The sequence below is a fragment of the Spermophilus citellus genome (assembly GCF_964194105.1).
Source record: "Spermophilus citellus genome assembly, chromosome: 17".
In the NCBI taxonomy this organism is placed as follows: domain Eukaryota; kingdom Metazoa; phylum Chordata; class Mammalia; order Rodentia; family Sciuridae; genus Spermophilus; species Spermophilus citellus.
The window spans coordinates 29288162-29315359 of NC_138199.1; the positions used below are offsets into that span (position 1 = coordinate 29288162).

The following is a 27198-nucleotide window of genomic DNA, read 5'->3' on the forward strand; positions in this document are numbered from 1 at the left end:
TGAATTGAAAAGGATGATTCTGGGCTCTGTAAAATAGTGGGTAGTACCTAATCCTCACCAAAAGAATTCTGAGGTGGGCACTCAGGAACCCACACTCTAATCTGGTCATGCCTATTAAAAATCTGAACTAAAAATTAGGGTTGGAGCACTCAGGGTGAGGGTAGTGATCCCGATTAATCTTGCTGCATCATGACTGTAGCCTCATCTCACCAAGCAGCTGAGAGACACCCCTCTACCCACCCCATAGCTAGCTGCTCCCAGAATACCAAAGACCAGAAGTGCCTGCCTCCTAGGGAGCATTTGGCCAAATATCAAGCTTAGTAGCCAAGCTATATTTAGGCCCTGGCCCCGTTGGCATGGTTACTGCAGGCCAGGCAGGCGCAGTTGAGGCCCAGGGACCCTCTGCTCAGCTCCCCAAATGGGCTGTTCTCAGTGAGTCCAGCACCCTCCCACCAAACTCCTAACCCCTTCCTAGCCATTCAGGGGGCTTGACACTCACGTGTAGGACCAGGGTACTCCGAGTAACTCGGTCAATGGGCTTGTAGAGCAGAGCTGTTGGGGAAGGCAGGGAAAGGAGACAGAATGGTGACATATAAGAAACAACTTAAGACATGGGAGCTGGCTTCATCTCACAACCCACCTTGTTGCCCCATACAAACACCCATTTGCAGGGAGCCCCAGTGCATGCCATGCCACAGCAACAGGCGGACACACAGCCCCGGCTCCCTTACCGCCTCTGCCTCTGCATCTTACCGCCCATCAGACAGGACTTCTTTTTATTTGGGGGTTACAGGAAGACTGAACTCAGGGGTACTTAACCACTGAGGCTTATCCCCAGCCCTATTTTGTATTTAGAGACAGGGTCTCACTGAGCTGTTTAGTGCCTCACTGTTGATGAGGCTGGCTTTGAACTTTTGATCCTCCTGCCTCAGCCTCCCGAGCTGCTGGGATTACAGGCATGTGCCACAGCACCCGGCCAGACATGACTTCTTTGAGGGTCATCTCCCAGACCCTCCAGGCCTGGTCCGGCTCAAAGCAGATGCTCCTCTGCATGCTCCCCACCTACACCTAGCCAAGCCCCTCAGGTCCAGCACACTCCAGGACTCTGGGCTGGGGGAAGGAAATGTTTTTCCAGGAAAGGCCGCTTCTCCATTCTCATGCTCCTCCAGTCAGAGGCCTGGCCCCCCAGTGGGTGCAGCACGCTTTGCTCTGACCCACACATCTGGCCTCTTCTTTATGAAGAAAGACTTTTCTACATGCCCTTGAACTCCCAGGCAGAATGGGAAAGGCTGGGGGGCCTGAAGGCAGGCCAGACCTCAGCACCAAGTCTCTGCCAGTGGCAGCCTGAGGAGCAAAGACTTCCTGAAGGGATTTGATGGGGCCTTGCCTGTGGCAGTCCTCAAGAGGTTGGGCAAATGCAAACTCAGCCAGGTCCCCATGAGCCACACCCATCTGTGACCCAAACACATGAAGAATGCTGGGATTCAGTGGGGACAGGTGGAGGAAGCAGCTGGTGGCCCAGTACTTCCAAACATCCTTCTCACGAGCAGCTGTGCCCCGCTTCTCCCAACATGGTGGTTTCAGCATTGGTCCTGCACCCGAACACCCCAGTCCATGGGTGAGACCTTTGGTCTCCAGCCATAGGAGCAGTAAGAGGTAGGACGCTGGTTTGGGAAGGACCTCAACTGGGTTTCCCATAGGACTAGGTTGTGCCAGATCCCACTCATGCCCTAGCCAGTCCCCAAACCAATGTGTCCCCTCCAAAAGTCCTAGATATAAATACCCTGTGAATTGCTAAGTAGACACTTCAGGGAACAATCTGCTGGCGACAAAGAAGATGCGGTCTCAGCGGTGTGCCAAGAGTCTTATCTGCAGTCTTTGCCTGGCTGCCCATTAGAATCACTGGGGGAGCTCTTAAAAGAAACAGATGCCCACCCCCCACCCCATCAACTAAACCCAAGTCTCTGTGGGCGAAACAGGGGAGCAGCACTTTTCAAAAAGCTCCTTTGCTGATTCTGATGCCCAGTCATGGTTGAAAGCCACTACTTTATGCAAACACACTTTCTATGGCTTATTTGTAGCCCTTTCTTATCTAGCAATTTCTAGAGGATGGGTGATGGAGGCTTGTTGTATCCTGGGACAGTGAGGTAAAGCCCAGTTACCAGCTCAGGGGGGCTCACTTCTGAAGCTGCTTTAAGGCACCCCCGCCTACTTGTGGCTCAGCCCATCTTCAGGGTTGGTAGGGGGGAGAATCACCAGAAGAGAACCCAGAGACACACAAGGAAGTACAAGGTCAGCAGACACCTGCCAGGGTGGGCCCTTGAGTTCCAGCCCCTGGGAAAGCTGACACTGCACTGTCAGCTACTCCAGGCCTCTCTCGAGTCCCAGGAGGAAGAGGCTTCTGTACAAATGGTGGGTTGGGTTTCAGAGGGGTTATTAATACGCTTGTAGTCACCTCAAGGGTCCACCTGACAGGGGCTGTGGAATGTGACCTGCAGCCTCAGCTTTGGCCGAGTGGGATGAGGACAGCTGGGAGGAAAAATGAGGAGAAGGAGGGACAGGAAGAGGCTCTGGAGTCACAGATATGGAGAGGAAGGGCAACCCAGTATTTGTGTTCCCTGTGGCCCCTGCACGCCTGCATCCCCTGGGGGAGGAGCTCACCCTTTGGCCCAGGAACTCCTGCCTGTTTCCCGGCTCTGGTAGGTGAGCCTGGTTTCCCCCAGTGCTGTACCCACTGTCCCTACTCCTCATCATGCCCAGCATACCCTCCAACAACTTGCAATGCTTGTCTCTCCCCCTATTCCAGAAAGCCTCTCCCTGGACTCTCCCAGGACTTTTGCAAACAACACCTTCACTTGCCCCAAAATCAGACCCCTGGCATGAACATGCTGGTCTTTCTTTTGTTTGCTGGGAATTTGCTCTGCCAGATGGTACTGAGTTAACTGCTTGGTGTGCTTTACTTTCTGTGATTCGAATGGGGATCAATTTTCATCGGCCCCAATTTACAGATGAGAAAACTGAGGCACAGAGAGATTATGTAACTTGCTCACAATCACAAAGCCTTAAGTAGTAGCTGGGTTTGGGATCTCAGTTTACCCATAAATAATAATAAACCGCTTCTAATAGTGAGCTGTCTTTTTCCTCAGGAGAGTGCAACGTCTGTAAAAGCTAATTGAATGACAGGAGGGTTCTCAGAGAGATTTCCCAGGAGTAGGTAAGATGACCCCTAGTTACTAGGGTGAGCCCCCTCCTTAAGAGCTGGCTTCTTCATTCTTCATTCCCCACTTTGAAGCTGACTTCAAAGATGGCATTGCAGGAACCAAAGAAACCCTGATAACCAGGTCCTGGGCCTGTTTCACAGAGACGAAGCTTTCTTTGTGGAGGGAAGAGGAAGGAAAGGACTGACCCCCTTTCTCTTTTAGGGAAGCAGAGCTAAGACCTGACCAACTCCTAGGCCAGATCGAAAAAGAGAATGTCCCCTCGCTCTCTGAACAATCCAATTTCAAGTCCTGCTCTCCTCTTGATCCCAGCCTGTCAGAATCTGCTGAAAGGCAGGGGACTGGCAGGACAGCTTCTGTCCTGAAAGTAGAGTGCTCAGAGCTGTCCACTGGGGCTGCTGGAAAGGCTGCCTATCTCTGAGGCTGCTTCTGTCATGAGCAGACTTCAACACAGGTCAGCCCAGGAAGGTGAGGATGAGGGGGTCCTGCACAGCGTCCCCTGGGAAAGAGCCCAGGAAACCTCATCCATCATCTCTCCTCCAGCAAACAGCACCACCCCCCTTTAGTTCAGCCTTTAACAAGGAGCACTGGGTTACCACGGAGATAGGAAAGCAAAGTGATTGAGAAGGGCGCAGACAAAAATGCCTGGTGGCAGGGAAGAAGGTCCTAAAACCAGCCACCTGCTGCTCCGACACACATGGGCCCAGAGCAGCTGGCCCGGAGGCCACACTTGCCCCTCACACCCTGCCCAACGTAGCTCAGGTCATCTCTAAGGCGCTCCTTGCCTTGGAGAGCAGGACCCACCTGCTTCTGGATGCCTCCCTGCCTAGGCCTGCTTTGGCCTCCTCTGAGCAACAGCTGGGCTGATAGCATATGTCTGTCCTGGGACCCTACCCCCACCACACATGCTTGGGGTCCCTTTCATTAAGGGGTGGGTGTATGACCTTCACAAAGAAGCAGCTGCCACACCCCCTTCTCCCAGAGCTGACCTTCTGTGCTGAGTGTGGGAACCTCAGCTCCAGGGTCTCCAGAGGCTAGCAACAAACCTCTTGGGAGGAACCCAGTCCCTCCCGGCTTCCCCAGCACATCCTGAGAGAAGGCGGCATGTGCACAGAGCACACAATACCCAGGCTGCTCAACCTCCTCTCCTATCTCCGGAAACAAAGAAACTCCCAACTTGTCCCTCCAGCCCGGGCTGGCACGCTCCTGGTTCAAGGCACTGCTGTCCACACCCTCTGCCCCTGTCCACCAGGCCCCTGCCCACCCTCTCCCTGGCCTCAGGGTTCTCTTGCCTGCAGGTACAGCCTGCCACTTCATTTCCTTAGGAAGTTGCTCAAAGCCTCTCATGCACGCATTTAGCCACCAGTTCCCCACAGATCCTTGTGGGGGAACCTGGACCCTTCCCGACTGGCCCTTCCATTTCAAAGCCCCCCTGCCCTGAGCAGTCCCCAGACTTCAACTCCACAAGCCACAGGGCTGTGCACACAGGTCCAATCACTTGCCCAGCCTCCATTCTCTGCTGCCCCCCCCTCCAATCCTGATGGTCACATTTAAGCCCACTCCAACCAACCCTCCGCCCCCGCAGTGGGTTAATTCACACCGCCTCCCATGGAGAGGCGCCTGGGTTACCATAAGTGCAGTTACAGCAGAAGCGAATGATGAGAAGAATTTCCATGGCAGCCTCTGTTCCTGTAGCAGGGGCGTGTAGCCATTGCTCCCGGCTCCCGGCTCCCCTCAGCAGCCCGGCCACTCGGCCACCTTGCCGGCTGCTGCTGCACAGCCTCCAGAATCAAGCAGCCGCTTCCTTCCAAGTGCTCCTCCAGCAAGAGGGAGGGCGGGAGGCGCGTGGAGAGGCAGGAGGAGGGAGGGGAGGGAGGAGGCACCCAGCGCCTGCTGGCATCCTAAGGAGGAGCACGTTTGTAGCTGGCCCGCTGCCTGGGGAAGAGAGGCTGGATTCCTCATGTGCGTGTATGAGGACGAGCCCGGGTGCGCGGGCATGTACGTACACACACACACACACATACACACACACACACTCACACACAAGCAGGGAGGGCCTGGTGTTCACACACAGCCCATAGTTCGCAAAACCAGACAAAGGAAGGTGACCGTAAAGCAGCCCTATTCTCCAAAGTACCTTCCATGGTGACTGATGTGTGGCTGTCCTTGGAGTCCTTGGGCCCTTTCACTTTGAGTTCCTGCCAGAAAGAGGAGAAGAATCACTACCTGATCTGTCCAGCTCTCCCCCTCCCCCATTGTGAGCATAGCAGGAAGAGGGGCTTTGAAACGCACGGAGACAAAGGAGACCCAAGGACATGGGGTACCTCTGTCTCACCACCTAGATTCCCTGGAGCCTCCCGAGTCCAGCTGCTGGGGTGTGGGCAAGAAAGGGCAGTCTAGGTACCAGAATCAGGACTATTTGGTAGGATGTGCTGAGGTAATGGGAATTCCTCAGCATTCCCATGAAGCCCCTCCCCAGCAATTCTTAGGGCCTCCCAGAGACTGAGAATGGATCCCACCCCCTAGTGACCCCTGCAGAAGACACTACTCAGAGATGTGTACATATCAGGCCCAGGGCAGCCAGAGTTTGAATGGACAAGCACCAGGCCAATCCTTGGGGCTTTCAGTCAATTCCTAGGGTATGAATGTCCCTGAGATGAGAAGGGGTCTGCACACCTGCACAGGGGGAGCAGGAGGAGGAGTGCCTGGGGCAGAGATGCTAAAGGTCATAGGCTACACCCTCCCCATACAGCAGGGTCTCACTACCACCCCAGCCCCCAACACTCTCCATCACCCACGTCTGTTCTGGGACACAAGACTGCAGAGAGGAACAGCCACAATGGCTTCCTGACACCCATGCCAAGTAACCCAGGAATGAGTGCTGGAGACGAGATTCCAGGGACAGTTTATGGGATCCAAACCTTTCCTATCTGCTTTAGAGGGAGAGGGACCCCAGCCCTTGCCAACAGGACAGTGCAGCCTGCCATTGGAGCTGAAATGCAATCCCCATTTGGCAGGCTCAGGGCACAGAGCCTGGGCAAGGAGTGTCCCGAGAAGGCAGGGGCGAGGTGAGGCCAAGGTCAGGTACCCTGGTGATACTGCCTGCTCTGCCTGGAGGAAGGAAATGCCCAGACGGCAGGAGCTCATTTCCTATGCTAACTGTTTCTAGACAGAGAACGCCCCTAGGGACTGAGCTTGGGGGGTGCCTGGTGTGTGTGTGTGTGTGTGTGTGTGTGTGTGTGTGTGTGTGTGTGTGTCTGTCTGTCTGTCTGTCTAACTCAGCTTTTCCAGGCTGCATCTCTCTCCCTGATGCCTGGATTCCCAGCTTGAAGGAATTTTGTATCACACCCCCCTCCAGTGCACCCTGGAGGTATGAAATCACTCCTGCTGCAGAGGAGAAAGGCCTAATTGCAGTAATTAAGTGGCAGCGCCAGCAGGAAGCAACATCGTCATCCAGTGAGTCAGGATGAACAGCCACCTGGCGAAGGGCCATGGGCCTGGCTCTGCCCTCTGGGACAAGCCATCGTTGAGAGGGGTTTAAGCATGGGTGCAGGGAGTTCTGCCCATGCACAGAGAACAGGCAATAAGCCCAGGCTAAGGGGGAAACAACACTCTCTAGACACTCTCTGGACCATGCCGGCCCTGGGCATCCAAGTAGCTGTGTCAGGGACACTCTGAACACAGATCGGGGAGCTCAGTTGGTTCCTGGGGAGGGCTGGAAGCTTAAGGGGAAGCACTAGTTCTCTAACCTCATGACCTCACTTAGAGGGACTTCCCCACCCGTCACTCCATCCTCCTGAGAAGAGGGTAACTCAATTGACCCATGGGTTTGGGAAACGGAATGGAACCCAGGCCTCCCCTCGCTGTACTCTGAGTTAGAAGGGAGGAACCTGTGGCTTGCCATTCCTGATAGATTTACTTTCAGAGGTGAAGCATTAGCAAGTCCCATGTGGCTATGGATCCAAAGCCACATCTTCCAACCCGGCTTTTTCTAATAACCGAGCTGACATTTTCATCTCTGTCTGTTCAACTCTTGTGCGACCTCTAGGTTGATTCCAAACCTGGGCATAACCCATAGCCCAGTAGTTTCAGGAAAACAATCCCATGTCTCACCAACTTTTCTGTCATCAGAAGTGAGACTGGGAAAGCAAAGGGACTAGGGGGACTTTCTAGTAGGACTTCCAGAACTATCAAAGTATATTGTCTCCCAGAAAGAGGTTCCCTGGCCCTGAATTTGAACTGGGTGCTTTCTACAAGGCCAGTGGTTAAGGGGTGTCTCTGGGGTCTTTTTTGAATAAAGAACAAACTGGGCCGCAGATCCTGAGGATCCTATTCTGATCCCCTTCCTGCCACTTTCTGGATAGAAGTGCCAGTGGCAGGCAATGCCATGCTTCTAGGTCTCGAATCTTCCTGGTAGTAAAAAGTTACCCAGGAGCTCGTAAACTGTGGGGCTGCACCCCAAGACTTCTGAAATCAGAAGCTGCAGGAAAGGTGCCTGGAGATCTGCATTTTGAATAATGCTCCAGCAAGTTTGAGACAAGGTGCACAAGTCCAAACAGCTCATTCCATAGGAGAGGAAACAAAGGCCAAGAGAAGGGAAGTGACTTGCCCAAGGTCACCATTATATAGCAGAATACTGCCTTTCTTTTTTCTTTTTTTTGCCTTCTCTATTCCTCTCTCTAACCTGAAATGGAATTAAAAAAAAAATCAAACCAATCGATATTTTTATATTAAGAGGAAAAATGTCAGGTGTAAGAAAGCAAATATCAGGCTAAACATGACCCATGAGGGGAACGGCTTCCCTGACTGGAGAACAGGGAGGAGACAGACAAAGGCTGGAAGGTTCTGAGCTGCCCGGGGTTGTTGTGTGGGGTACTTCCTACCTCTGAGATCTTCTGGAACTGGTTGTTGGACTGGCTGCACTTCTCAGCTGTCTCCAGAGCAACTTTATAGTTATCCACAAATGCTTTGTACACACCAAGCTGGCTGGCCTGCAGGGAGGAGACAGAGAGTGGAGAGAGAGGAGGGTGGGAGGGGGCTGGGGGAGGATTAATGAATGGATGAAAGCTTAACCAGAGCTCCTGGAGCTCCCTTAGCACTCGGAACCTCTAACTCAGCTCCAAAGGGCTCGCCGGGAATGCGAGGAAAGGCAGGATGAACATATTACAGTATCCCTTTGAACTTGACAGTTTCCATGGAAACGGACTCAGCCAATAAGGTTAATAAGCGGGTACTTGGGGGGAGGAGAGCAGGGCAGGGCCTTTGTTGGCAGGCCAGAAATTCGACTCATCATAACATTTGGCTTTCTCTAGCACCATATCAGGGTTGAAGCCCCCTCAAGGTCTCAGTCCTCTTTCATATCCTGTCATTAGCAGGAGCACAGGGAGACAGGGGAAGGGGGTGGACAAGATGGCCTGCTCAGTTCCCCACTCCCCATGCCGAGTGTGGGGTACAGCATTTAACGGAGCCCCCAAGTCCCCATCTCCTGCCTCACTACATATCTGCAGGCCACTTGGGACCTAACCCAAAACTTCCCCTGACTTTTGACCACAAAGAGCCTTGCCTCCTCGGGGGAGCAGAACAAATCCCATCACCCGCTTTCTGTAAAAGGAGAAATGAAGGCTCCCTAGTTTGATTCCTTAAATATTTATGGGACGTCTCCTCTGGGCTGTGCATACATATTTTCTCCAAAGGATGGAAATTCAAACTAAAGCCACAATGAGATATTATTGCATACTGGTCAGAAGGGTTGAAATTTAAAAATTAAATGCTATCAAGGGTTGGCAAGAATGAACTCTTACAAAGTGGCATGTAGGTATAAGTTAGTACAATTATTTGGAGAGGAACTTGTCAATAATTAATAAAGCTGACAACAAGCATGAGCTGAACCTACTGCACAGCAAATTCACCTCTAATAGAAACCACAGTACTGGTTGGGGATGTGGCTCAGTGGTAGAGTGCTCTGGCATGTGTGGGGCACTGGGTTCGATCCTCAGCACCACATAAAAATAAAATAAAGATATTATGTCCACCTAAAAAACTAATTTATATATATATATATATATATATATATATATATATAAAAGAAACCACAGTACTATGTTGCCCCACACAATGGCCACGAGCTACACATGGCTACTGAACACCTACAACGTGGCCAGTGCAAATTGAGATGTGTAAAATCTACACTGGATTCCCAAGACTCAGAATGTAAGAGGATGTAAATTACCTTGCCAATTTTAAAGTATAAATTAGATGCTGAAATGATATTTGGATCTGTTGGGATAAATAAAATATTTTAAAATTTTTTTTCTAAAATTGTAGTTGGACACAATACCTTTATCTTATTTATTTATTTTTATGTGGTGCTGAGGATCGAACCCAGGGCCTCGCACATGCTAGGCAAGCACTCTACCACTGAGCCACGACCTCAGGCCCAAATAAAATATATTCTTAAAATTAACATTACTTGGGCTGGGGTTGTAGCTCAGCGGTTACAGCACTTGCCTAGCATGTGGGAGGCACTGGGTTCACTCCTCAGCACCACATAGAAATAAATAAATAAAAGTATTGTGTCCATCTACAACTAAATGAAATATTTTTTAAAAATTAACTTCACCTGTGTGTTTCTTCCTTAATCTTTTATTGGGGGGTGTGGAGCAGACTACATAACGAGTATGCCCAGTGCCTGGCATCAGTGTTTGATTGTTTGTTTATTGTGGTGCTGGGGTTTGAATCTAGGGCCTCACACATCCTAGGCAAGCGCTCTACCACTGGGCTACAGAATGTAAAAGAGGATGTAAATTACCTTGCCTTTAAAAAAGTAAATTTCCCTTTAAAAAAGTGAAAATAAGGCTAGGGCTGGGAATGTAGCTCAGTGTTAGAGGGTTTGCCTAGCATATGTGAGGCCCTGGATTCAATCCCTAGCTCTGCGAGAGAGAGAGAGAGAGAGAGAGAGAGAGAGAGAGAGAGAGAGAGAGAGCGCGCGTGAGCGAGCTCTGCCAGGGGGAGAGGGAGGATACTAGAACATTTAAAATTATATATGTGGCTTGTGACTTATTTCTAGTGGAAATCACTACTCTTGAAAAGCCTGCATGTGTGTGTGCCCAAGATACTCACTGTCTCCCTCTTCTTTCTTATAGTGGAAGGGCTGGAAACAAATGCTCATAAATACTGGAATTCAGACACACACAGCAGTTCAGATGAATGAACTAGATTTATATGTAGCGATACCAACATGTTATGAAGCAAATGTTGACTGAATTGCAAAGTGTGACATATGTATAAACCTATGCACATTTTGAAGGTACATGCAGTGTCATAAAAAGATATAGATATGCAGTAAAAATATAAACTACAGTATATAAGGTACACATCAAATGCACAAGAACAGCTGCTTCAGAATAAATGGGGAAGGGAAGGGAAGACTTCACCTTCACCTGTAAGAAAGAAAGAAAGAAAAAAAGAAGGAAGGAAGGAAGGAAGGAAGGAAGGAAGGATGGATAGATAGATATAGATATAGATATATTTTATTGTTGTTGTTGTTGTTGTTGTTAAGAAAATTTTGCCAGGGACTGGAGGTGTAGCTCAACAGCAGAGGCCCTGGGTTCAATCCCCGAAAGAAAGAAAGAAGAAATGAAGGGAGGAAGGAAAGTAAGAGAGAGACGGTAAGGAAGTTAGTTTTGGTATTTATCTTCCAAGTTTAGTATCTGTTAATTCTGGGAGGTGCCAAAACAGTTGTCTGCTGTTATTCTCTAGATTTTCTGGTTTAAATGTCTTTCTGATGAAGTAGCAAGGGGATACAGCTGTTGCCAGGCTTTGTCAGAGGCTTCTACTTCCCCGCCAAGGTGCTAGGAAAAGCAGGCTGTCCCAGAGCCCAACTCTGGTCTACTCTGCTCCCTGAAGAATCCTTGGGCAGTTCAGGGATTCTTGAAAGAGGCTGGGCAGGGGGTTGGGTACACGATCAGCTGGACCTAGAGCCTTCCAGCACCAAGACGGGACTTTGTGGAAGTTGGTGGGGCTGGGAGACAGGGAAGCCAGAGAGGACAGTGAAAACTGGGATGCCCGGAGAAACCAAGGCCAGAGCAGTGCAAGTCTCAGCTGCGCCCACCCCCCAGGGGGCGGTAGGTAAGACTTTTTAAAAAGAAAGCTTCTGGGTGGGGGCAGGAAGAAGTGGAGCTCCTGTTCTTCTGGGAGAGTCCTGGTTGTCTGTGTCCCAGGTTGTAGGAGATGCGCTAGACAACTGCTTCCTAAGGCAGAGTGCAAATCACTGAAGCCTTCTTCTAGGAAAAGGCTCTCCATGCCCCCCATTCCATGAAAAGGATGAAGCCTGGTGGCCTGGGCTGGCTTGCTCCACTGAGCCAGGAGCAGGGGCCATTTGTGCATAGGCTGTGTGCAGGTGTCATGGGCCATCCTAGGACTGCTGTCTCCACAGTCACCCTAAGCATGGAGGGCCCAAGTCCTAGTGTGCCAGGGTCATTAACTGGAAAGTGGACGTTGCTTGGAAACAGCAGCTTGGCGCTGGAGTGATCTCATAAAACAAACAGCAGAGATGCTAATTCCCTTCTCTCAGTAATGAATAATCAAATATAGAGAGACTTTAGCTGAAAATAAACTGCCTCCAGATGCCCAGCTTACCCCAGCTCTATCTAGGCCCTGCCAACCCCATAGCCCCAGGAGCCTCAGACATAGGTTCATGAGGCTGTGGGTAGGAATCAAACTCAGAACCAGCCCTGTGGAGCTGAGTCCAGAACAGGAGGCTCTGTTGACAGCAGAGTCCAAGTGATAAAAAGAACTGGAACAGCCTTTCCACTCTCCTCTGGCTACTCAGCCCTCACCTCTGGTTGGCTCTCTTCTGCCCTCATGAAGGCTCGGGAGAGGCTTCCCCTCAAGTCAATCACTTTAGACTCCTGGGACCAGAAAAGGATGACTGAGTGTTCACCATCTCTGTGCCAGGGAAAGCATTTGGGTCCACTAGAATCAGAGGTGTGACGTTCCCTTGAAATAATGCCTTCTGTAGGTGGCACATGCCTGTAATCCCAGTGACTCAGGAGGATGATGCAGGAGGATTGCAAATTCAAGGGCAGCCTCAGCAACTTTGCAAGACCCTGACTCAAAAAATAAAAGGAGGCTGGGCATGGTGGCACACGCCTGTAATCTTAGCAGCTTGGGAGGCTGAGGCAGGAGGATCGTGAGTTCAAAGCCAGCCCCAGCAACTCAGTGAGGCCCTAAGCGACTCAGCCAGATTCTGTCTCTAAATAAAATACAAAAAACAAAAAAAACAGGGGTGGGGATGTGGCTCAGTGGTTAAATAGGGGAGGTTTCATTCTAGGACTGGCTTGAGGAGCTCTAGCACAGAGAGAGAGGGGGAGGTGGTGGGAGGAGAGGCGGTCCTCTCCCAGAAGTACCCATATCCATGCGCTATTCCCACCGTACCTGGAAATACTCCTAGGGAGTCAAGGTTCCAGGCCCAGATGCCCCATAAAGCACACACACACACCAAGGCTTGCACCCAGGACTCAGAGATGACTCAGGCCTTCAGGAGGCTAAGAGGGCTCAGGCTGGTTAGTCCTCTCCCAAGGCCCAGTTCATTCGCCAACAGCCCTATCAGGACCTTGCATGGGGTTGCTCCCTCCGTGGGAGACTCACCAGCTTCTGGAAGAGGTGGCCCATGGTGACCTGGCTGTCCCACTGCTGCACCTTGGGACAGAGGTTGTCATAAAACTCCTTGTGGATCTCATAGATGTCCTGGATCTTGTAGAAGATGGTCTCAATCTGCTGGATGGTGAGCACAGGCTGGGACGTGGTGGCTGTGGCCTTCAGGGGTTTCATGGGCTGGGAGAGGAAGAGGAAGAAACAGCAGAGGTGGAGGTGAGTAAACCAGAGTATCAGCCCAGTGCAGATCGTGGCACTGATTAGTGCTTTGTGCAGCCCAAGTACTGCCTCAACAAGGCCACCAAAGGCAGGGCACCTGAAACGTGGTTTGTACATTGGAACAACTGTCACAGGCCCCAACAGGCCATCCACAACAAGGGTGAACTGATAGCCAGAACCTGGCCCAGCAGTCAGCGCACAACCCCCACCCTCATCTGAGCTCACAGCATCCGGCTCACGGGCCCCCTATGGGTTTGCAGATCGATTTCACAGGATCTGCATCTCCCACAATGGCCTCATACTCTTGAGTCACAAGCTTTCTTGTCACACTTCCATAGGAGGGAGGGTTGCCTGGGAACACAACTACTTAGCTGTTTCCTTTCAAGAAAAGGAATGTAGTTCTAGGACTTGAGGATTCACGACCAGCTCAGATTCACTGATAGTTCAGCTTCCTGTCACCTATCACAGGGAGAGGAGCAGGTAGCATACACACCACCCTCCTACTTCCCACACCCGTGGCAGACATTGCTAAACGATTGTAATGATCTTTCCCACGGAGCATGGCTGCGTTCTCAGGCTCTCTCTCAATGCCTGAGTTGACGTGAAAATGAAACCTATCTATCATCCCCACTTGTCTAAACCAAGATGCGCCAGGACCTGCCAGTGGAGAGGTGAGGTGACAGACGAGACAACAACACAGAACCATTCTCCAGCACTGCCTGGGATAATGCAGCCTGGGTATGCTCTCTTCAGTGTGACCCTCTATATTTTCTAAGTCGCCTACAATAAAGCTGGGCACTCTAGTATACAACTCTGGTCCCAACTACTCAGGAAGCTGAGGCAGGAGGATCCCTGGAGCCCAGGAGTTCAAGACCAGCCTGGGCAATAGCAAGATTCCACTGCAATCAATCCATCAATGAAATAAATAAGAGTAATAAAATGGATAAGTAGATAAAAATCACCTGCCATGAGTAAATATTCCTTTTACAATCAGAAACCCCCAAAGATGTCCAGACTGTACCATGAAGGCCCTACAGGGGGACAGGGTCTGGAAACCTGCCATATGGAGAAGACGTGGGGGAAGGTACTGGAAGAGAGAAGCCTGAGTCAGATATGGCTGATGTTCTCTCTGGTGGCTGTGTGGAATGGGGACCTAGACTTCATTTGTGTTACTCTGCAGACCAAAGAGCCGAGGGGAGAACTGAGCCAGGTTTGAGCTCCCTGGAGCCATCCCCCCACTGTCTCCTGGATGAGGTAGTGAGCTTCCCAACAGGAACAGCATTCTAGAAGGGAAGGGGCAACTCCCCTGCTGAAAGTGCTGCAGGTGGGAACACCCACACGGAGGGACACCAAAGCTATGGCTGGCTCCCTCCGAGCCACGACCACCCGCTTGAGCTGGCCACAGCAGCCACACCTCCAGCCAGGCTCTACCCCATCCTCCCTCTGATGGTGGCAGAGCCCAGGTTGGTCCCCAAAAGGAAGTCTCCTCTACTCAAACACCCAGACAACACTCTGACTCTGGGCTTCCTCTTCCTCTGAGCTCTACAAAGTCCAGACAAAATGATGGAGGCAGGAAAAAGCAGACTCTCTGCTGCTGACCCTCTCAGTGCTAGAACCAATGACCTTCAGCATCGAGTTCTTGCTGGGAAGTGGGGGTGGGGCTCAAGCTGGGGCAGGCCAGGCAATATGGGTTTGAGTTCCAACCCTGCTGTTTAATAGCTGTGGGCAAGTCACTTACCAACTCTGGGCTTGGCATCACCAGTGGCCTCATTTGTAAGTGGGATAGTATTACTTTCTCAGGAGAACTGACAGGAAGATCAAAAGCCATGCTTTACATGAAATATCTAGGATGTGCCAATCAGCAAGTGTTAGCTGCTACTATTACTATTATTCACCCCACATATAGTGTGTTGCGTGTCCAACATGAGGCTAGGTCTGGGGTATTCAGTGGTGCATAACACACGCACAATCCCTGTCCCCATCTAGGTCAAAACCTAAATAAACAATCAAACATTTCATGACACAGAGCAGTAAGTGCAATGAAGGAATTAGGGAGGGGACCCTCTGAGACAGGATGGTGAAGGACAGCTTCTCCAAGAGGGGACATTTACCCTGAAACGGAAGCATGGGGGCCCAGTATTGCAGATAGACTTCCCTAATGCCTGGTCCTGAGGTAGGAATGAACTTGATGAAAAACAGGAGCTGAACAGGACCTTGAGCCATGTGCAGTGGGTAAGAGGAAAGAGGGGGTTAAAGCAGAACTGGATGCCTCCAGGCAGGGCCCAATCACACAGGGGAAGGAGTGCAGCCTTCCAGTACTGGGGATTGTACCCGGGGGGCACTCTACCACTGACCTACATCCCCAGCCTTTTTTATTTTTTATTTTAGGATAAGTTCTCACTAAGTTGCTGAGGCTGGCCTTGAACTTGGCATCCCCCTGCCTCAGCCTCCCGAGTTGCTGGGATTACAGGTGTGCACCATTGCACCTGGAGAGAAGTACAGCTTTGATGGTACAATGGATCATGCATTGACCCAGATTTCCCTGGAGGGATTCAGCACGTGAGTGATGGAGGTCAAATATTCAGATTATATTTTACAATCCATCATTTCTGCAATCTATTTGAGTAAATCAGATCAATACAAATAAAACAATTTAGGAAATAATGCAAGATGGAGCTATTATCCAACTTGGACTATAAATATCAACCAGGTGGCTACAAGGTTGTGCTAGAGTAGTTCAGGGGCTTCACAAAAGAGACAGGCAGGAGCTGGGCCTTGGAGGTTGGGAAGATCAGAGCAGGTCAGGGGCTGGGGGCTACGTAAGCTTGCAGGCAGGGAAACAGAAGGTGCCAGGAGAAGGCATACTGTTCTCCCAAGCCCAGGCAGAAGGATGCAGAACTCGCCCTCGGGTGTGAGTTTATCATCTCTCTGCAGGATCCAGTGGAGGGGCCCAAGTTGCCAGAGTCCCAGAACCACTCATCCTTGACCTGCTTTAGTGCCATCCCCACTGCAGAAGGAATAAAGGAAATGAAGGGGGGGGGGGGGAGGAAAGTCCCGGGAATGATGCAAAAAGGATCAGATTTCTCAGAAGCTGCTGGGGAAGCAGACACTCATCTGCTGCCCATACAAAGACAAGGCACAACTACTCTGCTTCCTCCTAAACTTCCCACTCAGTCTACAAAAGGGGAAGAAAAGGAAGCTCGTTGGTGGTCAGTCACATGGACTGGCCTGCACTGGGGGCATAAACGGTTCTCATACCAGATTGAGGACCTTTGCTTCTACCCTTGATTTCATGTGTGGGGATGGGGAAGGGCTAGTCCAGGTTCTTAAGGCCTGTTATTTTTACAGATAAAAAGATACAGGCCTCAGGGGTAGGAGGGGCCCAAGGGCCAGGCAACCCTCACTGACCTTTGACCCAGCACTTCTCTTTTGCCACAGAGCTAGCCTTTCGGGTACCTCCTCCCTCCTCCTAGATCCTGCTGCAGAGAGCAAGGGTGGGACCCTGGCTCTCCATTTTCTCGGGGAAGAATTCTTAGAGACAACTCCCGGGCCACCTCAACCCTGGCTCTTCATTTCTTCCCGAGGGCTTCTGCATGTCTGCTTTGTCCCCCAGCAACTGGCCTTTCAACACAGGGGAAAGAAACCTGCCCACTTCCTTCAGCTCCCACCCCAGAAGGCCTAGTGGCTGTCAGGCGTGTCTGCTAACCTATTACCTGGGCTCCTCCTCACAAGCGCCCAGGGAGGAGAGATCATTGAACTGTTGTACAGATAAGAAAGCTAAGATGCAGAAGGACTCTGAACTCCACAGCAAACTGCCAGAGTGAAAGTCTACGAGAAGAGGGCCAGTGGGGACCGTGGTGGCCACCCTGTCCCAGTGGTGGGATGTGCTATGGACAGCAGCCCCACACAGCACAGGCAATACCCAGAAACCCAGCCCCAGATGCAGAATCACAGCACATTTGGTTTTCTGCTTCCTTCACTACCTCCCACCTCAGCCCAGGTTCCCAGACCTTGCTTGTAAAGAGTCCAGCAGGAACCAGGAGGGTTCCAGAAAATTACCAAGCCTGACCTCAACCAGCACCCCAGGGACTGGAACAGATGTCCCTATGTGACGTCCCTGTCTTCCTGTGTTATGTACAGTCTTGGGTACACACACTCAGCCCTTTGCATATCAGGAAGTGTGAAGGGGAAAACACACACACACACACGCAGAACAGTGGGAATGGGGCAGGAGGGGAGTATGTGCTGAGTTCCCTGCCCCCCCAATGAGGAGCCAGACAACCCCAAAGAGCAGAGGGTTTAACTCTCTAGTAGCTGACAGGGGAGGACTCCTGGCTCACGGAAAGGGGAGGGCTTGACTCCTTATCTCTGAGGTTTATCCTGAGCCTATGGCTGTGGAGGGTCCTGTCCCCTCTTCCTGAGCCCTCTAGCTATATACCTGGCCTCCCAACCCAACCTTCCCTCACTCCCACTGGCCTCTGCTCAAGACAGAATCAAGTAGGGGCCCAGAATGAACAATTTCAGGATGGGGAGGTGGGGAGGGGTGGAGAGGGTGCCCAGCCTCACAATTTTGCCTTTGAGGCATAAGCTGTTGGAAAGGCAGGGCAGGGAGGAGTTGTCTTGGCCCCTAAATCTGGTCTCTTTGCCCAGATGAAGAGGCCTAACGGGGGCGGGATAGCATCGGAGTGGCAGGCCTCTGATGAGGGCACACCACCCCTTCTTTCAGGGAAAGGGCTTGACGACAGGACAGGATCCTAGAAGCCCTAACCCGTCTTCTCTGCCATCACTGGAGACACTAACCGTGTCATGTAATGCTCAGGTTCTGTTGTAAGAGCTGTACGTACAAATTCATGTCATCCTCATAACAACCCCATGAAGAGAGCACTATTTGTGTACCCAGTTTACAGATGGAGAAAATGAGGCACAGAGACTCATTCACCTGCTGAGGGCCAAGAGCTAGTAAGCAGGCAAGAGAGGATCCACAGCCAGGCAGTCTGATTCCTTTTGGGTAGGCACTATTAGTAATGACAATCGTGCCCTCTTTGGGAGGGGGGTATAGTAACCAGTATATAAGGTATTCTTATGTCTGCTTGATAGTGTGCCTGCCTCCTAACAGTTGAGTGTCTTCAGTACCCAGAAAGGTATAGGTCCCCAAGAATCACCTGACCTAACCCAGGAAGAGAAAGAAGGTAATGGTATTGCTGTAGCCCCAGTTTTAGTCACCTGCAGTCAACCACTGTCTGAAAATGTCAATATTTGTTTTGACTCTTCAAGAGAGACAGGCCACATTCCCATGCTTTTTATTATAGTATATTGCTATAATTATTCTATTATTAATTATTGTTCTGAATATCTTGCTGTAATTGATAAATTAAACTTTATCACAGGTGCGTATAAGTAGTGAAAAAAACCATAGTATATATAGAATAGTATATATACTGTGTATATACAGGATCCAAGGTTTTAGGCATCCAGTAGAGATGTTGGAACACATCCTCTGTGGACAAAAGGTTGCTAATGTAGTTTCATCTTCACACAAGGAAACAGAGGATCAAGGGCTTGTGCGTAGCTTTCCAAAGACAGTGGTTTTCAAACCCTCAACATGCATAAGAAAGAATGTGGGGGCTGGGTTGTGGCTCGGTGGTAGAGCACTTGCCTTACCCAGTGAGGTACTGGGTTCAATCCTCAGCACCACATAAAAATAAATATATAAAACAAAGGTATTATGTCCATCCACAACTAAAAAAAAATTTTTTAAAAGAATGTGAGTTTATGCATGCATACATACACATACAGATATACATGTGCAACAAACCAAAGGTTCTTGATGCACATTGATATTTTCTTTCTCCATTTGTTTTAATATGCTGGTTCAACCCACTACACTTTCACTGCCCACTAAAAGGTGCAATATGCCTGCAATTAATGGCAGAGTAAACACAAATAGCCTAGTATACTGTGAAGTATCTTCACGTTTCTGTAGTCATTCCTTGGGTAATAAATGTCTCTGGAACACTGAGGAACAACATCTCCCATCACGGCAAATACACGAACGTGTGTCTTACCTGTAAGACCGAGTTTCACTTATCTTCACTTACATTTTTTAACTCCCCCTTTTCTGATAGTACCTTGTGCCCCAGACTACAAAGCGTGCAGGGGAAAGAACTTTGCATGCCGCAATCACTCTGCATAATATCCAGACGCATCTAATAAGCACTTTCTTCACACGCACAAACACCTTACATCTGCACAGAAGTTTGATCTTTGGAAAACATTTTCATGTTGCCCTCCCAATCTGAATCTCACAACAGTGCCTCCATCTTGGAAAGGACCCTGGGAAGCATCACTGTGGAGGACTCAGGTTGATCTAATGCCTGAGTTGTGATGCTTCTCAAAACAACAGACAGCTTCCACCTTGCATTTCCTGACACAGGGTCTCTGGGCTGGTGCTGATGTCTTCCTTCCCAGGGAGGAGGGGTGACTTGGACAGAAGATGACAAATATTGTCATCTTCTTGATTGATTGGTGGAGACTGCCAGGAGCACAGCATGGAGGATCATGGCCAGGCGCCCACCTGGATAGAGCAATGCTGATGCCCTGCTCATGGGCAATGGGAGCATTTGGCCCCCTGACCTGTGCTGTTTCTCCTGCCCTTCCCAGAGCAGGGTAATGAAGAGTCAGAGCTGAGGGCCCCATGCCCAGCAGTAAGCAGAGTCTCTGTTTGCAGGTTAGGTCCCCTTTCCTTTCCAACTCCAAAAGCAGTTCTGAGAATGACATTGGCAACAGGAGAATAAGAAGTCCCCACAGCAAATACTCACCAACAACAGGGCTTCCAACTGGTTAATGTAGATCTCTTCACTGGCCAAGAAGCCAGAGAGAACCAGCTTCCTCATCTCCAGGCCTTTCCCTGCCTCCACCTGCAGAAAGCAAACCAACATCCAACAGCTCATGAGAAAGAGAGCAAAATCCCTAGAAGACTGTTGCTTCTCTCTTCTTTTAACAAACTCTTTCAAAGGGAATAAGAGTCAGGCGTTATTACAGAAATTTTGAAAAATACAAAAATATAAAGGTAAGGGGCTGGGGATGTGGCTCAAGCGGTAGCGCGCTCGCCTGGCATGCGTGCGGCCCGGGTTCGATCCTCAGCACCACATACCAACAAAGATGTTGTGTCCACCGAGAACTAAAAAATAAATATTAAAAATTCTCTCTCTCTCTCTCTCTCCTCTCTCACTCTCTCTTTAAAAAATATATATATATATATATAAAGACCTATTGCCCGAATTCCTATCCACACCTTGCTTTATTTCCCATCATTTTTTCCTTCCTTTCCTTATTTACTGCCCACCTCTCCAGTCACCCCTCCATCCAACTATCCGTCCACCCATCCTTCCATCTATCACCCTTGCCAACTTTGTCACGGTAAGCAGGACCACAAGGACCTGCCCTCATGTTTGGTGAGCGGTGTAATTGGGGAGAGAGATAAAGATACATATAATGGAAAATTAGTCATGACTGAGGCAGGCATGGTCACATGGGAGGGCACAGCAAAGGTCACAATCTAAGATTGGGGAACAGACAGGGGCTCACAGAGGAAGTGACATATAAACTGGGGGAAACAGGCAGAGAGAATGGGAGTGGGCATGGGAGCCCCAGCCTTGTGACCATTTCTGATGAGATCTTCCTATCCCTCCGGGGGGATCAACTCCACAGAGGACCCTTCCCACTTACCTGTGGTAGCCCCCCAGCATTTTCTCATTGTATAAGCCACAGACCCAAGCTAGCCTCCTCCTGCTTCCTAAATTCCTTCTCTATGCTGGAGATCATGCCCTGTCTAGCCTTGAATGTCCATCAACTCTCATAGTGCCTGGTACTGAGAAGGTACCCCCCAATTTTTCTTCAGTAAAAAAATGTGTAATTCTTCTCATCATCCAAGATCCATATGAGGCATTCCTGGCCCCTGTCTCCCTTTCCTCTACCACATTTCTAAAGTGTTTGACAACATCTTACATCAATTCTTCCCCTCGATTCCATCCTCCCCTCTGCAGTGGTTGAGACCCTGAGGCCCACTCAGCCACCTGAATTCTAACCAACCTCCACCCCCACTCTCCCTCCCTGCTTCCCGCCTGCAGTGGCTAGACCAGTCTTCCGAGAATGCCACCTGATACCTGTCGAGGACCTAATATGATTATTATTTGTTCATTTACCCATTATTCATTCAATAAGTATTTAATGAATGTCTGTTAGGTCCTATAGATACAAAGGGAAATAGACGAGAGTCCTTGCTCTTGTGTGGTTTATTCTCTAGTAGGAGAGAAAGACAATAGCAAACAAACAAATATACAAGCACGATCTGTAATGTGTGCCCAGAATATCCTTTACTTAAACACCTGCAATGCCTCTCCCTAACCTTCCTCTGTTCCCCACGGTCAAGACATTGCTGTCTTTCCAACATACTAGAAGCGTCCATTCACTGACCTTTGGCTCCTGACATTGCTGCTGCTTAAAGCCCTCTCCCACCTGGACTCTTCTCCCGACTAAATGACACCTCTCCTTAAAGAAGGAGCTGCCATCTTATCTCTTCATCAAGTCTCCCTGGACCCCCCCCCCCGCCCCCGCCAGGCTGCAGCACCTTCTTACCTGCCCAGGAACTTCTGAGCTTTGCAACACCTGCCTCACACCCCTCTTCCCTGAGGCCAGCACCATGTGATAACACCTGCCATTTACTGGGGGTTGTACATCTTTTCCACATTCTCAGCCTTCAAACATCCCACTGAAATGGGTTCTGTATCTTCTCATTGTACAAATGGAAATAAATCATTTATAAAAAGAGGGAAGGGAAGGACCCAAGTCACATGGCCAGGACTGGCAGAGCTGGGATTCCACTCCAGGGCTACCATTTCTGTGTTTCCACGGCTCTGAGGAATTCCCCAGTCTCCTATTCCTTTTTCAAGCATTGGGTGTTTGTGTGTTGTCTCAAACGGATCCCTTCTGGGCATATCCGGACGTCAGCTGAGAGAATGTATGACGCTGGCAGAAATTTCATAAAGCCCTGAGAAGAGCTGCTGTCTCCTAACTGGACAGTGTGTCCCAATGGATCCTCACAGGCTTTCCCAAGCCGCATTCTTCCCGCAGGTGAGGAGCTTCATTAACACTTTGTGTCCATCAACTACACAGCTGTCCCCAAAGTCTGAGCCTCAGGTAGAGAGAATGATGACTCCCCAGATGTCCACATCCTAATCCCTAAAATGTGTGAATTTGTTACTTTAATGACGGTGTGATTAAGTTTGAGATGGGGCCATTCCTGGGTTATCTAGGTCCTCTGTAAACAAAGGGGTCTTTATAAGGAGGAGGAAGAAGGGAAAGAGAGAAAATACAATGTGACAAGAGAAGGAGGGAAGTAGGAAGACACTAGGTTTATTGTTGTTGTTGTTGATGTTTATTTTGGGTGGTCCTGGGAATTGAACTGGGGGAAATATTATGACTGAGTTACATCCCTAAACCTTTTCATTTTTTATTTTCAGACTGGATCTAAGTTGCCTAGGCTGCCCTTGAACTTGCACTCCTCCTGCCTCAGCCTCCAGAGTCTCTGGTATTAGAAGCGTATCACCATGCCTATCTTAAACTGCTACCTTTGAAAACAGAAGATGGGATGGGGAGTCATGGAACGTTGGGGGCCTTCAGAAGCTAGAAAAGGCTAAGAAGTGGATTCATTTCCTTAGAACTTCCAGAAGCCAGGCAAATATGCTGAGCCTTTTAAGACTTCTGTATAAGAACAGATCTATTCTGTTTTAAGCCATTAAGTTTGTGGCAGTTTGTGTGGACCCACCAGCTTCTGAGAAGGACAATGGTTATTTATCAATGGCTACAGAGACACCAGGAACTGTGCTAAAGGCTTTTTGCTGGAATCTCACAATCTGGAAGGTATTGTCATTATCTCCCGAGGCACACACAGCAAACTGCCAGCTGCTCAGGGACAGCACAGCCTCCAGCACACACTTAGGCACAAGATCAGCACCTAGAGCAGGGCCTCTGCTATCCAAGCCTGACAGACCCCTCCACTACCAGCATTCCCACCAGGCACCACATTCTTCCTGCTCTCGCCAACCAAAGATTTGCCTGAAGTCTTGGTAAATGCTCTCTAAAGGAAATCCCCTGGGGCACACTTGGGCTGAACAGGCAGAGCTGGTTGGACTAGGACCCCAGGTGATTGGCAGCCCCAGGCCCCAAGAGGCCCTCAACCTGGCACCAGCAAGACCCCTTAGCCCTTGTGCCTGTCATGTCAGCGGAGCATCCCTTCAAGGGTCCCACCTCAAGATCCAATCCTGAATGCTGGTTTTGAGGGGACGGCTCAGGGAAGAATCCCCACTCTGGGCTACATTCCTTCTGAAGTTTTGGCTGAGATCGGCTAGAGGCATTAGGGAATTTAAGAATGTGAAATTAAATTCTGTCTTAAATTTTAGTAACAGGCCTATTGCTCAGTTACCACCTGAGACCTCTTTCACCTTTTCTTTGCTTTCTCTAGACCCCACATGTTCCTGGCTTAGAATTGTTTCTTCAATCCTTCGGGGGCTATTCCTGTCTTATAAACACCAGGGCTCAACCTTCACTCATTCCTTCTCTATAATGTGCCAGGCACTGGGAACACGAAGGTGAAAGAAACAGTTTCTGTCCACTAACAAGCTCTCCAGAAGGGCCACACAGCAGAATCCCATGGGCAAGTGCTCTGAAGAGGTCAGTGCCTAGGCTCTGCCATGCTGTTGCAGTGCCCATCATAGAAAAACCCCCTTCCAAGTGACACTGTCTCCTCCTCTTCTCCAAGCAGAGCTCACAAAACGCAGCCCTGGTGGGCTCATTCATCTCTAAGCATTTTACACGACCTGCTCAGATGAAAGTCTGACTGCTTGAGACTCCCAAATCAAGGACATCGGGTCACTATGGTAGGGACAGTATCTATAGATAAACCTTAGTCAGCTCTGGCTTGGGCTTCCACAGAGCTAAATAAAGCTTCTGAAGGTTTGGTTCTAGGCCAAACCAAGAAACAATCTCTCCAGGAGGCTTGATCTCCTCCAAGACAACAGTAAGGACTGAACAGGCAGGGCTGGCTCTCTGGCTGTGTTTCAAAGCCAGAGCAGAGACTGCAGACAGCAGGACTCGGCCCATGGGCCCACATCACTTTGCAAGGAGCCCCCAGTAGGATTTGCCCAGAGTTGATACCACTGGGACCAGGGGTTGTGCACATGCCCAGGGGCTTACAACCAAGCCAAGCATCAACCTCAGGACAGCTGGCCTCTCTGAGGTCTCTTTCAACTACTTCCTCAGCAGAACTCAGAGCAAAGAGGGGAGGGGATGGAAGATAAAAGACCAAATTCCACCTGCTCCCTCTCTTTAAGACACACGTTCTGGTGTCTTAAAGCTTTAGACAGAAACCATGGGGGCTAGGTAGTGTTTGGGAACTTCCGTTGTTCCTAGCCCAACTTTACAGCTTTGCCAGACTCTCATACCATTTACTATTGTGCTTCACAACGACTGACTTTTTTTAAAGAAGAGTCTTATTGTAGGACTTATAGCTGAAATCATAGGAAAGATGTACAAGTGATTTTTTTTCTAGTTATACATTAAAATATATACTTAACTATTAAAGTGAAAAATATATATCCAGGTGCCACCTAAAATCATCTTTCAAATCACCACCTATGGGGCTCACACTTCAGGAAACACCCCACAGCGGACAGAAGCAGGGCCCTTACTGCATGTGGAGGCAGGAGAGACCTGGGCAGGTGAAACAGAAATACAAGCATTTCAGATAAACCATTAAAACTTGGCACAGAATAACACCTGAAGGGTTAATCTGCTCTACAAAAGGGCTTTTATTCCTGACAAATGAGTTCCTTGAAATAGCAGCTTCCACAAATCCCGGCCCGCCAGCCCTATGAACCTTTAAATAGAACTGCATGAAAAGATTTTGGGAAAGTATACACCGTTTTACAGATGGGAGGTGATGTTGCTATCAGTATCTGCATTATGAGTTTCCAGATCATTAACTCCTCAAAAAGAAATCTGGGTTGAGAGATGTAGCAAACTCCAGCTACAGTTCTGGAGAAAACCACTGCAGGTTTCATATCTGTCCCCCAGGAAGATGAAGCATTTCGGAAATTACACTAAAAACAGGATTGATTTATAGGACTGGCATTTGGGCACATGCTCAGCAACACAACTACTGTTGAAGATAAGTACCCCTGAAGCAAAGTAATAGCAAAGAGTGAATTGCCTTGGATTCCTACCAGCTGCCTTGGAGGAGTGAGCCAAGATCATCTGCAGCCCAACACATGACGGCACCATCCAGAAAGGACCCTTGGCCATACACACTGGGGACACACATGCATACACATGCACACGTGCACCCAGTCTAGCCCCGACTCAACAAGAAGTGGTCTCACCTCTGAATCTGGTACCCTTTAATAAGAACACGTCTCATTCATTGACTGCTTTCTCACTATATCTCTGTCACCTGTGCACTCGCCAACCCTTACTCTGCTCTTTGTGAGGCAAGACTGTGCCTCGTTTACCTCGTTCCATCCTGGGCAGATGCTCTGAATACAACATAACCTGACAGCATTTGTTGAATGACTCGAAGAGTTTTCTTTCCCCATCTCCACAGACCCTGCTTGTCATCTGCCTGAGGCCAAGCCTGGTGAAAGAGAAGGGCTTTGGAGAGGTGTTCAGGATGAGCCAGGGAGCCTGAAATTTCCCAGCACTCAAGAAAGAATCCCTGCTCCCATGCTGGAGACAACTCCAGGAAAGGAGAAAACTCCATCCAGGCCTCAGGAGAGACAATCTTAGGAGTAAAATGTGTCTGTCCAGGCCCTTTATCAACCACATGCTACCTCTGAGAAACAACAAGGCCAAGGTACACCCTTTGCAGGTCTTAGTGAGGCTCACTGGTTTCACAAATTCTCACTGGCACCAGCCACACACACAGAGCACCACGCTGTGTTCATTAATGAGGACAACATGGTACTTGCTCTTGAGGAGAATCGGACATAACAGGAGGTAGATGTCTACAGTTCTGGACAGAGTGAAGCATGAACTAAGACCGAGGTGTACGACAGAATCCAGGAAAAGGGTGGGTGCAGGGTAGCATGTAGCGGGACTACATCTGTGCTGGGGAGGACTTCTCAGAAAAGTCCCTTATGAACCCCACTGATCTCCCATCTCACACATTGCTAAGCTCCCAGCAGGCACTCCTGCTTCAGGAACAGACTTCTCCCCCATTCCGTTCCTGGTGAGGAGCTTGGTCAGACACTAAGTCTGCAGAAGCCTCCATGTGACTTACCCCCAGTGCTCCAAGCCAGCACCAGATCAAAGCACAGGGGTGGGGTGCCAGCCCCCGCCAGCCTCCCAATGCAGCTCTTCTGCAGCCACTGCTCCACCCAGGCCTGCAGTCATTGCTCCACTGGGACTCCGCACATCAGCCATCTACCTACCCTGGGTCTGCAGGCTTTTTCTGCCTCCATTAGCTCCTTCTGGGAGCCACACTCTAGTGTGGGTGGGGCAAGGCTGAGATCCTCATCTGATGGTGAGGAAAGACTCAGAGAGGTTCAGAGACAGCCTCCTATCCCCAGCAATGCTCCCTGCACCACGCCCTCTAGGGGCCCACCTGCTGTTAGCCAGCCTGACTTCACAGTATGGCAAACTCTGCCACAGTCCTCTAGGGCTCTCCCTTCTAGCCACATAAGACAGGATCTCAGCAATAGCTCAGGTGAAAAGTGGGTCCAGGTGAAAGAAAGCCCAGCATGGTCTATCATGCCAGAACTAGGCAGAGCTGGTGTCCCAGGGGGTGTGTGCCCCCAGGAGAGGGAGGAAGAAGGCCAGGGGATTGGTGTAAACGCTCCCCTCCTGCTCTGCCTCCAGGAGCATGGCTGCAGAGAACCCTGAAACCCAGGAGTGTGTGGGCTGGTCCAGCAGATGCTTCTTGCCTATGCCTACTTTGGGAAAAGCGCCTACCTACCTGGCTGGTGTCTCAAAGGCAGCTGCCACCTCCCCCCTCTTCAGCTGATTCAACTATTTTCATTTAAGGAAGACCAGTGGCCTCTGGCTCTTGACCTTT

General features: G+C 49.9%; 1 protein-coding gene across 5 annotated transcripts in view; it reads right to left on the bottom strand.

The window, feature by feature from the left end:
• The window catches only part of ABR (ABR activator of RhoGEF and GTPase), a 192626-nt gene that overhangs the window by 48161 nt on the left and 117267 nt on the right, over window positions 1-27198 (bottom strand). For 4 of the 5 annotated variants that reach the window (XM_081272941.1, XM_081272942.1, XM_081272943.1 and 1 more), the window contains 5 exons: window positions 19910-20008; window positions 12867-13052; window positions 8102-8209; window positions 5356-5416; window positions 500-552 (listed from right to left, as the gene is read on the bottom strand). In XM_081272941.1, coding sequence (XP_081129067.1) covers window positions 500-552; window positions 5356-5416; window positions 8102-8209; window positions 12867-13052; window positions 19910-20008 — 507 coding nt within the window. Of the gene's footprint in view, window positions 1-499; window positions 553-4847; window positions 5002-5355; window positions 5417-8101; window positions 8210-12866; window positions 13053-19909; window positions 20009-27198 lie in introns of those variants that run through there. The other variant, XM_081272945.1, reaches the window with a different exon arrangement.